Below are 14,372 nucleotides of genomic sequence, written 5' to 3' on the forward strand. Positions count from 1 at the left end.
AAATTTCCTATTAAATTAATTGTAGGAAAAATTTATACAAAACCAGTGACATACGTTGAATATTTCCATTAAAAGCATTCAGAACATACATTGTCCCACACAACACACTGATCAAAACTAAGACCCACAAACTCAGAGGCTAAGTACTATAAATGCGTTCCAATCACAGCAAATTTGGCAATTGCTCCAAGCCCAGGTCTCAAGGGGCGAGCGTTTACTGCAGGGTTTAAGCTGTGTAACTGCAGGCGGGTCCACTGGTAACGGGATTCTGGAAAGGAAATTTCCCACAGGAAGTGATAACTTCTAAATCATTACTTGTAAATCATTAATTAAACAATATGTAGATAAAGGCAGAGACAGCAAAAGATGAAATAGCTTTCTGATCCTCCTCACTGAGCATTGTGATCAACAATGATCCAAAGAACAAACCCATTTGACACTCATTCTCTCTCTACTTCCTTTGCATTTTCTTGTGGTCATTTCCAGTTTGCTGGTGCCACTGGTCACCCTCTTCACCTCTTTCATCCCAATGCAAACGAACATGCACATTCCAGCTCCCAGAAAGGGATGCGGTACAGGAAGTGGAACTTGAGTGCACCACGTTTCCTGGAGAATTGCAGATGAAAAAGTGTCAACTCAGCATACACGTCAACCTTTGAGTATCAAAACCTTTGGCCTTACAGAGCAACCTGGGACAAAACACCTCTTCTGAAACTCAAAGAATATGTGAAAGCGGAAGACATTTATTATCCACTGACAAGGACGCTGGTAGATTTAGGAACTGTAACAAACCGATAATCTGCAAATGGTCAAATATCATCCAGCGAATTTTGATTTTTACTATTGCAAGTCAGACACTTGCGAATGGGAGCGATTAGCCAGCCGCCTCAACGAAATGTTGTTACTGGTGGTGTGTAGACAAAACTGTCAGCGAGTGAACACTGTACTGCTATTTTTCAGCTCCATTACACCTACGTGGCCTTTCAAACCCCCTCAACAATCCCATCTTTCATCATAGAGCCCTTCGAGAGAGCCAGACCCAGCATCCCAGGCAAATAAAAAGCTAAACAAAACATCATAAACAAACACATCATTAGTTCATGTCATTCAATCAGCTTAGAAACAATTAGCATGCATTGAATGCACTGAAAATATGATACAATTCTGATAAAGTATCCTTTTGTTGGGATTATTTCTCTTCATGGGTGACGACATCATTAGTTACTGTGAGAGAGAAAGCCATTTCCCATGAAGGCTGCTGTACTGAGGCAGAGCTTCACTTCCAGCCCACACATGTTGTCACCAGCAGCTCTGGCATCATTTGTTCTCTATGATGTAATCAAGCTGCACTGAAAGCAATAGCGTTCGCTCCGCAACTGGCGGCGGGCAGACAGTAACTCTACAGAAAGGAGCAATGAGCTTTAGTGCTCCAAGATGTCATGTTAGACAAGGAACAAGCGAGGAGGAGGGGAAATGAAAACGCGGAAATTGAAGACAGGCAGGATGCAGCAGGAGTCATTTATCAGTACATAAACGGGATATGGAGGGAGGGGGGCTAGTTTAAAGGGTTAGTTCACCCAAAAATGAAAATTAGCCCATTATTTACTCACCCTCAAGCCATCCTAGGTGTATGTGACTTCCTTCTTTCAGATGAATCTAATCGGAGTTATATTAAAAACTGACTTTGATCTTCCAAGCTGTTTCATGGCAGTCAGCGGGTGTTGCAGTTCATCAGTCCAAAAGAAGTGAAATAAAGTGCATCCATCCATAATAAAAAGTGCCTCACATGGCTCCGGTGGGTGAACAAAGGCCTCCTGTAGCGAATCGATGCGTTTTTGTAAGAAAAATCTGCGCTTCTGCGTTTGTCACTTCTGAGCGGCGCATGCGCAACGCCAATGTCCTACATCATCCGTCATTAATGCACATATTAATTAAACCTACAATATTAAAGTCAGTTTGTAAGCCCAAGCTATTGTACGGACTTTAAAAAGACTTGGAATAAAGTGCACACATCTTGTGGACAACTTTTATGGTCCTTTTAAATCAGATTAATCACCATTTGCTTCTGTGGATATTTCCACATATGGAAAATAGCAGCATGAACATTCTTCAAACTTTCTCCTTTTGTGCTCCACTGAAAACAAGAAAGTCTAAAACATCTGGAACAAAAGGTGGATGAGTAAATGATGAGAGAACTTTCATTTTGGGGTGAAAGAAAGAAAGAAAGAAAGAAAGAAAGAAAGAATCATGGCTTTACTCAATTTTTGTGTTGAATAAAAGTGTTTTAATAGCCATTACACAGGGCAAACAATCATGATTCATGTCATGTTGAGGCATGAATGTCTTGTAGTGGCCTATGACAAGGATTTAACAGATGGAAACAGCTAAGGAAATGTGTCATATACAAAAGCTGACAAGACAGCAGATTGTCTAGGGAGAGCCTCAAGGGAGCTTCATGTAACGTTCACACACACAAACACATTTCGGACATGTGGGGCTCTGTTGGGAACCAGTGCTTGCTAATGAATTGAGTGTGTGAGAAAACATGTCACACACACACACACACACACACACAATTCCCACAAAGACATAATAGAAGCAATTCTGTCTACCTTCGGAGGAGGGTCTCAGTGCTCACTTCCTGTCTGGAAGCATGAAATTTTCCATCGTATGACCCCCTATTTTTACTTAGTCCTACTTCAAATTCTCAGCTGACTAATGATGACAAACCTGCACTTCTTTTCCGAAGTGATTGTGAGTACACTCTTTATCATCCTACCGATGCATGTAAAACTTGTCCCAGATCAGAGTAAAAGCCAGTAAGAACCTTGTCTTGTACATGAAGGAGTTCTTTGCACTTTGTCTAAATACAGCCAAGCTTCCAGTCAAAGAGAGGAAGTCAGACCGTTCCTGGGGATTAAAACAAGGGCATGTGGGTTCACATTTCCCCTCCTGCTTTTCTCTCTCTCTCTCAAAAGGAAAGCATACCCAGCTGTTTGACAAACATTACTAATGAGACTGAACAACTGCCTTTCTCAGCTGACTAATGATGACAAACCTGCACTTCTTTTCCGAAGTGATTGTGAGTACACTCGTTATCATCCTACCGATGCATGTAAAACTTGTCCCAGATCAGAGTAAAACCCAGTAAGAACCTTGTCTTGTACATGAAGGAGTTCTTTGCACTTTGTCTATATACAGCCAAGCTTCCAGTCAAAGAGAGGAAGTCAGACCGTTCCTGGGGATTAAAACAAGGGCATGTGGGTTCACATTTCCCCTCCTGCTTTTCTCTCTCTCTCTCAAAAGGAAAGCATACCCAGCTGTTTGACAAACATTACTAATGAGACTGAACAACTGCCTTTCTTTTTTTACTCTCTTTCCAGAGTATGCTGAAGCCTGTGGGATATAGGGCCATGCATATTCCGAAGGCTCACTCTCGAGAGAGAGAGAACGTAGTGAATCTATGGAAAAGCAAATGACTCCAGTGCAAGTTATGGGGGAGGATGCTGCACTAATGCTGATCTGAGAACAGTTCTGTAGCTCTCGTGGTTAGAGGATTGAGACAATGGGCCCATGTTAAACAAGCTGTTTAAAACAAAAAGACACAACTACTGATGAATGTCAAGACTGTTAAAATGTACCATCATTTAAAATGACAGAACTTTTGGTTGACTGGCTACTGTCTAAAAAAATGGTTTTCTCTGTTTTTAATGACAAATAAAGGTCAAAATTTGCTTGCTTCAGCGTGCACTCAAGCTGGCATGAACATCACAAGTTTATAATGCAGAATCTTAATTTATACCTGGAAATAAACTACGCATAAACTAGTATTTTGGTGGGAAAAATATGAAAAATGTATAAATGTTTCAGCCTAAGATTTAGCACTAGAAACAGGTCACTAATCAATTGGTAACATTAACCATCTGGACTCTTTGTACAGTAGGTCAGATATATTTGCTTCCCTTGAAACTCAAGATGCTTTTGGATCATTCTCAACATTTATGGAGTAACACAAGGGAGGGACACACAAAGATTTCACTTTTAAATATAACTTTTTAAATAAATGTGCATTTAAATAGTTATATGAATTATTTAATTAATAATGAAAAAGTTGCATTCAATTAGAAAAATACAAAATGGACTGGACTTTTGTGTACATAACTATAGGGTGAAATCTGGAAGAAAAAAAAATGGGTCAGGTTTTCATTATATGCCAGAAAATGGCCCAAATATATGGCCACTTCTTCAGGCCACTAAACCCCGAATCTGTCATTGAAGTTGTGCTCTAAATTGCTAGAAAAGGGGGTGTGACAGAAAGTCTAATAACTTGTGACGACAGATCAACATTTCTTCATGTTGACAGAAACAATAAAGAATAATTGTACGTTTTCACAAATCATGATCAAGGTATTGTTATTGTCCAGGTTATGCAACTGACATTACCTGCAGACATGTTCTAATTTCATTTGAAATAAGTCATAAGAAATCTAAATCTTCTTTAATGAACTCTAATTAACTTGCCAAATGAAGTGAATATAATTGAGTAGGCATATGCACATGCAGGTGTTCAATCTGAGGTAATTCTCTGTATTTTATTATTATTTTAATTTATTTGTTTTTTCTTAAACGGACCTCTGTGGATTATGTGTATTATTCTGCAATAAAAATAAAACTCTCTTGGCTCATCTCGGCTAATGATTAAAAAAAACAGACTTTTTATAGGACAACGCAGAACCAGCTCAAAACGCATTTGTTCATAGCGTTGCAGAAATGTCCTTTATCGTGATTCAGATGCGTCTTTCTGTTTCTCAGCATCAGGTTCGAGAAGGACGCAAGGTGAATAGGCAGCCAACTCACGTAATGTTTGGATGGATTCCTCCTCTTCTCCACATCCACCACTTTTACATCCAAAACTGTCCGAAACTGCATTGTGAAAACAGAGGCTTCAGAAGCACGGCTAGTTATCAGACAGCCACAGAATTAAATGGACAGTCACGAAGACGTTTGCACGAATAATATCGATGTTCCTCTTCTCAATGAAAGCAAACGACTGTTGCCCCCCGGCCCGTCCGTTTATTCCCCCTTGACGTAATGTAGAAATGAAGATCGAGTAATAAATGATGCAAAACTTATATCCGTCTGCAGGAAACGAACATTGCCGTATCCATTTCTCTCATAACGCAGAGCCGATTCTCGAACCGCCGCGTTCCAGCTGAATTCGAATCGAGATACGTTCTACGGAGTCATTCTGGAATCCGGATCGGCGCGTCCTTTGTGTGGACTACAGTAGAGTAGCTGAAGTCTGGGGGTTCTCCTTAAATGTGAGCGGCGCGCGTCATAAAGGCCGGGGCGCATTCACCGCGAAGTCCATTCGGAAGGAAGCGTGCGCACTGGGAATGGGATATTTGGGCAATGGGGCTGGGCTTCTAGACAAGGGCTCTGTTGCAGTTTAAGAGCCTCTACAAGGCAATAGAGACAATGGCTGGATTTTACAGACCAGGCATTGTTTGTTTGTTTGCTTCAGCTTGTTTAAAGGCCAATTGTGAGAGAAAAGAATGCAGTAGCGTATCTGGACTGCACTAAAACCATGTCACACTAGAAATGAACTGTCATTTGAAAAACGTTCCATAAATAAAAATGCAAAATATGCATAGTCCATATACGCATACAAACAATTTCATAAACGACTGCTGCGCATCTATTTCATAGTCTAAGAATATCACAGACAGCGCGAGACGTGATTTTCGTTACTCGTATTTCCACTGAGCATACGGAGGCCTGAACGCGCACAGATACAGATGTGCTCATGGACAGTAACGTATCTATTTGCTCACAGTGACCTCCTCAGGCCATTGAGTGTAACTACAGTTTCAAACGACCCATTCAGCTCACCCACTATAAAACTCCAGGACACTCTTTCCCATATAATGGAAGTGAAAGGGAACTGGTTCCATTAAACTCCAATTATTATTATAAAATCTTTTTAACATGGCTGTAACATTTGGGTTAAACATTATTGGGTTAAATCGTATCTCGAGAACAGGACTTTTTCTGTAAATTTAGGAAATGTTTCTTTCTGTACAGCTGAGGCATTTCCAGCATACGCGAGATCTGCACTGCCATCAAAGGGTCATTTACTTTATCTACACACACACAGAGTGATGATTACACAAAAATAATTATAACTGAATCCATGTGTTTTACAAACAAGCTCAATCTAACGGATTAAACAAACTAATTATATGTCTGAATAGAATCTAAAAAATATTTTCCCTCACAGAAGGAGATGGCCCTGATCTCCCTTGCATCCCTGGAGGTTTTGACGGTTCCTCGTACCCTCAGCAGGTCTCCGATCTCCAGCACAGTGCTCTTCCGTTCAGCCTGCTTCAGCCGTTTGAGTTCATCTTCGATGTTAAATCCTCTGGAGGATCCGCTAGAATCTCTGCCTACATTAACATTAGTGCTGGATTAGTACTTTTAGTGGATTCACGTCCATACACATCATATTTTCTATAACATCTACAGCTGGATTGCTTTCATTTTAAAGAGAATGTTCTAAAAAAAAAAAAGACCTATTTGTTTATTTGTTTGTTTATGCATACATGCTGATTAAATATTTGCAGCAATGAAAATATTATTTTCCATTTTCTCCAATCTTTTAAATCACCATTTTAAAAATCCTTGATATTTCCAGGACCATTTGAACCCTATATAGCCTATAGTTTTGTTTATATATATATATAATGTGATTTTGATTGAAAACTAACTACCATTCAAAAGTTTGGAGTCAGCAATTATTTTTGATAGAAAATTTATACTTTTATTCCACAAGTATGCATTAAAATTATCAAAAGTGACAGTAATGACAATTTTACAATGTTAGAAAAAATATACAAATATTACGCAGCACAACTGTTTTCAATTTTGATAATGGGAAGAAATGATTCTTGAGCATTATATCAGCATATTAAAATGATTTCTGAAGGATCATTTGACACTGAAGACTGGACTAATAACTGCTGAACTTTGCTATCACAGGAATAAATTACATTTTAAGATATATTCAAATGGAAAACGTTTACATTTTACATTCTAATATTTCACAATATTATTTTATTAATTTTACTGCATTTTTATATAATACAACCTTGGTAAGCATAAGAAACCTTTCAAAAGAGTATATTCAAGACACGTATTTCTGTAATTGTACTGAATTGAAATATTTTGACTGTCTTCAAGAAAAAAAACAAAATAAAATAAACACTTGGTGTTACTAATGTAGTGTCAGAATTTTCATAACTTACATTTAGTTGATTCTCCTTGATCATTCCATTTCTCATTTTTCCAACAAAGACAGTTTATGACACCAGTACTGTCATCCACTGTGTGTTGAAGGAGAACAGAAAAGAAATAGTAAGACCAGGTGCAACAAGTGCCCATTTTTGAGGTGCAGTCCTGGGTCACTTTGATCCCAAGGCAAGATGACACACAACCAAAGGCAAAATTACTAGTCAAGTGCTAAAGTATATGGAGGAACTCCCCCCAAAAAATAAAACTGCAACAGAACTTGACAATGACCACCATGTATTTTTGTTGCGTAAAATGATCTAATTGATAACAGATTATTTTATTTATTTATTTTTGACTTTTTATTTATTATTATTGTTTTATTTATTTATTTATTTTTAAACAAACTATAGACCTATTGAGGCAATGCTAAAATAAAATGTTTGCACTTGTATGTTGAAAATTGAAATATAAAAAAATGTTTTTCCAGACCTCCATAGCAGTAGAAATCTTCTCTCTCTCGCTTGTAAACAACCGTCCCCAGTACATCCACCTGGAAGAGTGGGTGAGTCTTGTAGAAATAAACTCCTACAAAACATCACATGCACATGTCAAATATGGGAGCTTTCTGGCACCATTATAAGAACAGACTCTTCTTATCTTTACATTATTATTTAAAACAGCAGCTGACAAAGAAACAAGTGGCTGACAAATAATGTTAATACTTTCCCGCTTATGCAAAAGTGCTGTAGTATTTTTATTCCCGTGTAGTTGAAGATAAATCCAGTAAACAATATTAAAGGGGCCATGGGTTAACGGCTTGATTTTACGTTACCAGGTACTTGTCTGGACTCTTTCATCTGTAGGATGTCAGTGATGTAGAGTCTCGAGTATGCGGAGAACACGGGGTCCAAACCCCACAGCACAGACGGCAGCTCATCAGCATCAGCATCTGCGGGATTCACTGCCATCGGACATCACTGACAAAACAAAGTTAAGCACCGAAAACTAAAAGAAGCATAAACACGGCAGCAAATCTGCGCGCTTATGAAGTGATCTTGATTAAACTTAACTTGTTTTACTAAATGCCACAGCAACAAGAAATAAATAATGCTGGAGCTTGATGAACCCACGGAATCATGTTTGTTTTTCCGCTCTCTGCGCAGTTGACTCACTGCGCACATAGGAAGGAACAAAGCTAAGCTCCTTAATATTAATTAGGTTACGTGATAGGACGCTCAAGGAAGGTGACACATAAATGTAAATATAGGGGAAATAAGCCTGTTTTTAATTTTAAAGAAATTCAAAAATATCTTTTTATATTTTATATATAATATTTAAAAAAGTAAGCAGTAAAATGTGTTGCTATTTGTAAACATTTAAATGTTTATATTTAACTTTATTTTTATTAATTTGTTTGTTTGTTTGTTTACTTAAGTTTTTTTTAACATAATAATGTTACTATCTGAAAGAAAAATAATAATAATATTATTATCTTTAAAAAACTGACTGAAAAAACTGGGAGGGGGGGTAACAGTATACGGGTGACCAGGCGAGGGCGCCACGCATCTAGTGAAAGCAAATGTTCTCTGCGGAAGAGCTCCAAAGTTTATGGCAGGAAGTCACAACCGGTGAGAATGAAGCATCTTTTTACAACACCGCGTTTTACAAGAGTTTTCAAAAGTTGGCTAGATCTCGTCTCCATGATGAGTATTTTAAAGAAAACGTTTGTTCCCTGACCGGGAATCGAACCCGGGCCGCGGCGGTGAGAGCGCCGAATCCTAACCACTAGACCACCAGGGAGCGCTGAAGTTGACACGCTCTCGTCAGTCTTTTAGAGCAACTGAGGTCAAACTGTGTTTTTCAATATATGCCATACACTCATTCTCTTCTGGATTTTACAGAGCATTGGGTCTCGTGAAACCAATATGGCCAAGCCATAAAAGTATTCTCGTCGCTTCATAACGTTACGGTTGAACCACTGATGGCAGATGGACTATTCTGACCATGTCTTTCCTACTTGTCTGGACCTTGACAGTGTAATTTACTTGGCAGTCAATCGGACAGTCACAAGCCTCCCGGTTTTCATCCAAAATATCTTAAATTGTGTTCCGAAGACGAACAAAGCTTTTAGGGGTTTGGAACGACATGGGGGTAATTGATTAATGACAAAATTTTCATTTTGGGGTGGAGTATCCCTTTAACACAGACTTTTAAGAAGGGATGGATGTTTGCTTCAAGTGATAGGCCAGGTAAGTGAAATTATATTATCTTGCTGTATGTGTGTCGTTTTCTTTACGTTTTCTGACTAAAAGCAACCAAAAAGCCATTTTAAAGTGGTTAAGCAAATAATAATAATAATAATCGGCAGGGATCCCAGACCAATACAATTAGTGTGCCTCCTCTAGTTTTTTAAAACCCACGAGCCGCCACTGCACATAACAGATAAGTTATCATCAAGGAGAATGATATCTATGTTTTATTACTATTAAGGTCATTATGAGCTCTTTTAGAGACAGTAAACCATTTAATACTGATCTGAAACCTGTTCGCTGTAGCCAAACTTCTGACAATAAGACAAAATACAAAAAGTGTCCTTTAGCGTGTAACTATTTTCAAGGTTGTGTCATGGATGATAGCTTTCCATTCATTTTCAAATTGTGCGAAGTAGCCATCATAGTCCATAACCTGACCTTTGGACAGAAAAGTTAGGGCAGATTAACAGTCAATACAAAGAAGAGGTCAAAGAGTAACTGTTCACGTACTGATCACATTTTCCAGAAGTGCAAAGCAGTCAGTTTGTTCTCTGATTGTATGTGAAGCTGACCTACTCAAAATACTGTTTTTGGCAAGATGCAAAAGTTTCAGATGCCTAATGAGCAACATTAAAGTGACGTGACATGTGGCCAAGTATGGTTACCCATACTAGGAATTAGTGCTCTGCATTCAACCCATCCTTATTTTGGGTTATGAATCCGACTCTCTAACCATTAGGCCACAACTTCCCCATTAGTAGGAATAGTTCACATTTTTATTATTTACTCACCCTCATGAAATTTCAAACCAATTTGCTTTTGTTCTCCATGAAACGCAAAAGTTAAATGATCAAAAACACTATAAAAGAACTATAAAAGTAGTCCATGTGACAATATACAGTATCAAATGTCTTCTAAAATCATCCAAAAAAGTATCTGTGACATGAGGGTGAGAAAATGATGACAAATTTTTTGAGTGAACTATCACTTTAAGTTTGATTTACAGTTTAAACCTACCTGTATTAATCACAGTTAAGCTAAATAGCCAGTGCTTTTTTTTGTTGAGTCACGAAAACTGTTTTAAAACCTTTTGGGTCAAAGTGTTTTTAACATTTTATAGGTCTACAAAAACATGAAATTAAGCATTAAATGGAAATGCTGTGACAGGTAACTGTCTCTGTTGGAGGTCTGTCTGTCTGTCCTATCCCAGCAGTACTCTCTGGAGCCTGTCTGCAGGGACGCTGTTCTCGTCCTCTGACTCCGCGTCGCTCTGTGGGTTTGAGCTGCAGGGAGAGGAACACTGCGGGGAACAGAGGTAATGCATGAGCGGCAGGCGGTACTTCCCACAGAAATCCACAAACTTGATGTGCCTCACACATGAGTCGAAGTAAACACCTAGAGGGCATGATGGGAGAGATATAGAGAAATGTGAAGAGGTGGACAAATATTCAACACGTCAAAGACAACTTTGTCAACATAAAGTTTTCAGTTTAGAACTTAGTGTCAACAGCATCAGTCAACAGCAACTGTGTCATAATGTTGATTACCACATAAAAAAAAGCAAAAATTTGGGAGTAAATGGGGTCAATCTGTAAATGTTAAAATTCTCACTTTCAATAATTTAGTCGCAAACTTGTGCATGTTAACACAATTTTAGTGTGAAAAAATCACTTACTTTACGGAGCCCCTAAAGGGACCTAAAAAATCCATTGACTTTTGCATGCGAACGAGAAAAGAAAAAATTTCTAGCATGAAAAATATATTGAAAATTTCACATAAGCATGCAAATATTTCACATTAGGTTTCACATGCTCATGCAAACGTTTTCCCGTTTGTATGCAAAAGTCAGATTTTTTTTATTTTTGTAAAGTTCCCTTTCGGTTTGTCATACTAATCTTTTCTGTGTAAAGTTATTTCAATTTTCATGGCTTTGTTTCGGACATACTCAAAGCACTTACGCTACTTCCGACAACAGGACTAATGGATTTGGAACGTCTGCTTTGAAGCGTCCATTGTAGACAGGCTCAAGCTGTTACAGTGTGATATAAATTTTTTTTACTTTTTTGATGAATGAAGGACAAGATGAAGTAATCAACATTATACCACAAATTCCATCAGTTGAGCGTAACTAGTACTGAACCCAGAATATTCCTTTAATTAATACATGATGCTGTCTAAAGCAAGGTTACCCTCACAGGATATAGATTATACAGCCTTATTGTCCTCCCCTACCTGCACACTTTGGGTTGGGACAATTGCTAGCCAGGTTTAAATAATGGTTCAGATTGGACGGTAGGTCACACGAGCTGAATGGAAGGTTCTGGGTCTTGATGGTGCGTCCTGCCAGTTCCATCAGGGATGGAGGGTCGTAGGTCATGTCCTTGATGAAGCGCACAACAAGAGGGTTTCCACGCAGACTGAGCTCCTGCAAATGGACGAGGCTGAGGATCTCACGAGGGAGGAAGGTCAGCAGGTTGTTGTGGAGACTGAGAGAGAGCAGGGAGTGTAGTCTGCAAGGACAGAAATCAGATCACAACATTAAAATACACCTAACTGCTTTGACTTTACAATATAGGCCTACAATAAGAACATAAGTAGCAAAAGATCTCACTTGTTGAGCTGGGGCGGTATGCTTTGGATGCGATTGTCACACAGAACCAGATATCTCAGACTGGTGAGGTTAGCAACCTCAGGTGGGATGAAGGAGATGAGGTTCCCTCCCAAATACAGCAACTCTAGACTGCAGCATCACATAACAGAGGTCAAAAGTTGAAGAACCGTGACATTAAAGTCAAGTTTTGTAGATTTTAGTTTGTGTTAGCATTGAGGCTAGCTATATGCTAGCATACTCCTACAAGTTGACAAAACAAACATTTAGCAGATTTAATACCTGGAAAATTGCACAAAATACTCATCTTGCTAGTAAGGCCATGTATAAAATTTTGTTAGATAAAAAGGTTGTATGAAAATGTCCCTAATTATAAATGTGTGGATATTAATATGGGAAAAGCTAAAGTGGAATTACTTTAATGCAGAGGTGATAAATCATACAATTAGGATAAAAACACACCAAAAGGGGGACGTTCAAAGTTCATCTACTGTAAATACAGAATTTAGCAATGCAATGATAAAACAGGAAAATCTCATTTTAACTTTCTAGGTTTGAATGAAACAAGAGATCATTAACTTAAGAGTAAACAGACTGTTATGTCATGTTTAATTATTTGTCTAAAAGTACTTAACCAGTTCTCTCATTCTATTGGTTAGTATTTTACCCAAAAAGCCCCACCAACCAACCCCAGGCCATGGAATGCATTCAGCTACTGTCTACTTTTGTAACACTGATTCGGGTCATATGCAAATTTGTACTAGGCTCTAAACAGCCCTCAAGAGATACAGTATATGGTCTAAAGCAGTGTATCTATGTTAGGGTTATTACAGTTAACTATAACTACAGTACAACCATAATTTCTTTAACTTGAAATAAAGTAAATGTTAGCTGAAAAAAAAAAAAAAAAACATTTTAACTAAATATTACATTTTTTTGTTTTCATTTAGTTTAATGTGATGTACTAAAATAAGTAAAACTGGAGAGAAAAAAAACATACATAAAAAAAAACAATTGCAAAAACACAACAAAATTACTAAAACTTGAACTAAAATTGAAATTAAAATACAATAAAAAGTTCAAAAATAAAGAATAATTAGATTTTTTTCAGAGGTTGAAACCAGTTTGAAAAGTCAGAGCAATTCCTTTTCTTCTACTTACAAAAAATAAAAAATAATAATAATGTCTCGCACTCGCACAGTGTACCGTGGTAAAAAAAAATTAATACCGCCTTTATTTTTTTGTGTATTTATTGTTATTATTATACATGTATTTATAATAATTTAACAGAATAATCAGTCTTTTTTATTGATTTATTGATTTTTTTTATTATTATTATTATGTAGTTTGGGTCGTAGTATTAAGTGACAGTTCATATCTGGGCAAAGAAACAAACTCATACCTGGTCAGGTTCTCTATTTCTGCCGGGATATTCTTCAATCTGTTTCCTCCAAGTGCCAGGGACTGTAGCGTGGTCATTTTGAGAAACGGCACGGGAATCTCCCCAAACCTGTTCCCACTCAGATTCAGAGTCTCTACCTGCATGCGTTCAAACTCCTTAGGGAACGAGGACTCGTCCAGAAGATTGTTCTTTGCTACAAACGTCTTCAGGTTTGTTAGGCGCATAATGTCATCTGGTATGACTGTGAGCGCATTATTGCTGATATCCAGATATTCCAGGTTAGACAGAAAACAAACGGAAGGAGGAAGAAGCAATAACCGATTGTAAGTGAGATGCAGCTGCTGGATTTGTTGTCTTTTACTGTCCGTGAGATGATCCAAGTTCAAGTCGTCCAGCTGCAGACGCGATAAATGTAAAACAGCACACTTGTCGTCCATGCTTGGGAAACGAGCCATATGGACTATTTAGCCTAGTAAAGCAAAAAATAATAAAACAGGAATTCAATAAAGCAAAGTATCACACTTTTTAACGGTGCAACAATCTAAAAAGTTATCGCTTCGGAGTTTTCGTCTTGAATTATAATCCATACACATGTATTATATATATAGAGAGAGAGAGAGAGAGAGAGATGATCCCCTTTGCCTAAAGTGACTAAACTGCAGCTGTGCGAAGTGCACTGCACGCGCCTGACAGAAGACTTTGGTGGTTTTATCTGTACTGGAGTGCGCGCAAGTGTCACGCGGCTCACGCCTCCTGCAGTCAGTGGTTGGTCATCCAGGGGCCAAACATGATGCAAGTTTGTTCCGTCTCATTAGTGTCT

The 14,372-nt window shown here is 38.1% G+C and overlaps 3 protein-coding genes and 1 non-coding gene across 4 annotated transcripts in view; all 4 read right to left on the bottom strand.

The window, feature by feature from the left end:
* LOC107746064 (SH3 and PX domain-containing protein 2A-like) overlaps positions 1–5,357 on the bottom strand; it is a 35,955-nt gene extending 30,598 nt beyond the window's left edge. The window contains exon 1 of the mRNA XM_016560122.1: positions 4,858–5,357. Within this exon, the coding sequence (XP_016415608.1) occupies positions 4,858–4,929 (72 nt within the window). The 5' untranslated portion in view covers positions 4,930–5,357. The remainder of the gene's footprint in view (positions 1–4,857) is intronic.
* Positions 5,358–6,021: 664 nt separating this feature from the next.
* LOC107746065 (CST complex subunit STN1-like) lies at positions 6,022–8,536 on the bottom strand. Its single transcript, XM_016560123.1, has 5 exons — positions 8,123–8,536; positions 7,780–7,875; positions 7,305–7,382; positions 6,279–6,446; positions 6,022–6,143 (listed from the first exon to the last, which is right to left on the bottom strand). The coding sequence occupies exons 1-5, from the start codon at positions 8,256–8,258 to the stop codon at positions 6,022–6,024; spliced, it is 600 nt and encodes a 199-aa protein (XP_016415609.1). The 5' UTR covers positions 8,259–8,536.
* A 482-nt stretch (positions 8,537–9,018) lies between these two features.
* Positions 9,019–9,090, bottom strand: trnae-cuc (transfer RNA glutamic acid (anticodon CUC)). The gene has a single exon. It is a non-coding gene; the product is annotated as a tRNA-Glu (tRNA).
* A 1,210-nt stretch (positions 9,091–10,300) lies between these two features.
* Positions 10,301–14,210, bottom strand: LOC107746054 (leucine-rich repeat-containing protein 58-like). The gene is made up of 4 exons (XM_016560110.1): positions 13,553–14,210; positions 12,154–12,282; positions 11,775–12,052; positions 10,301–10,937 (listed from the first exon to the last, which is right to left on the bottom strand). Exons 1-4 carry the CDS (start codon positions 14,005–14,007, stop codon positions 10,744–10,746), a joined length of 1,056 nt encoding a protein of 351 aa, XP_016415596.1. The 5' UTR covers positions 14,008–14,210; the 3' UTR covers positions 10,301–10,743.
* Between the last annotated feature and the right edge of the window lie 162 nt (positions 14,211–14,372).

This window comes from Sinocyclocheilus rhinocerous, unplaced genomic scaffold (assembly GCF_001515625.1).
Source record: "Sinocyclocheilus rhinocerous isolate Xijiao unplaced genomic scaffold, SAMN03320098_v1.1 scaffold1880, whole genome shotgun sequence".
Classification (NCBI taxonomy): domain Eukaryota; kingdom Metazoa; phylum Chordata; class Actinopteri; order Cypriniformes; family Cyprinidae; genus Sinocyclocheilus; species Sinocyclocheilus rhinocerous.

Excerpts from the sequence above, each read along its gene's own strand:
- LOC107746065 (XM_016560123.1), bottom strand. The coding sequence starts at position 8,258 with ATGGCAGTGAATCCCGCAGATGCTGATGCTGATGAGCTGCCGTCTGTG. Across the intron at positions 7,876-8,122 it reads AGAGTCCAGACAAGTACCTG|GAGTTTATTTCTACAAGACT; the intron begins GTAACGTAAAAT and ends GATGTTTTGTAG. Across the intron at positions 6,144-6,278 it reads GATCAGGGCCATCTCCTTCT|ATAAAGTAAATGACCCTTTG; the intron begins GTGAGGGAAAAT and ends GTGTGTGTGTAG.
- LOC107746054 (XM_016560110.1), bottom strand. The coding sequence starts at position 14,007 with ATGGCTCGTTTCCCAAGCATGGACGACAAGTGTGCTGTTTTACATTTA. Across the intron at positions 12,283-13,552 it reads GAAATAGAGAACCTGACCAG|TCTAGAGTTGCTGTATTTGG; the intron begins GTATGAGTTTGT and ends GTGATGCTGCAG. Across the intron at positions 12,053-12,153 it reads ATACCGCCCCAGCTCAACAA|ACTACACTCCCTGCTCTCTC; the intron begins GTGAGATCTTTT and ends CTGTCCTTGCAG.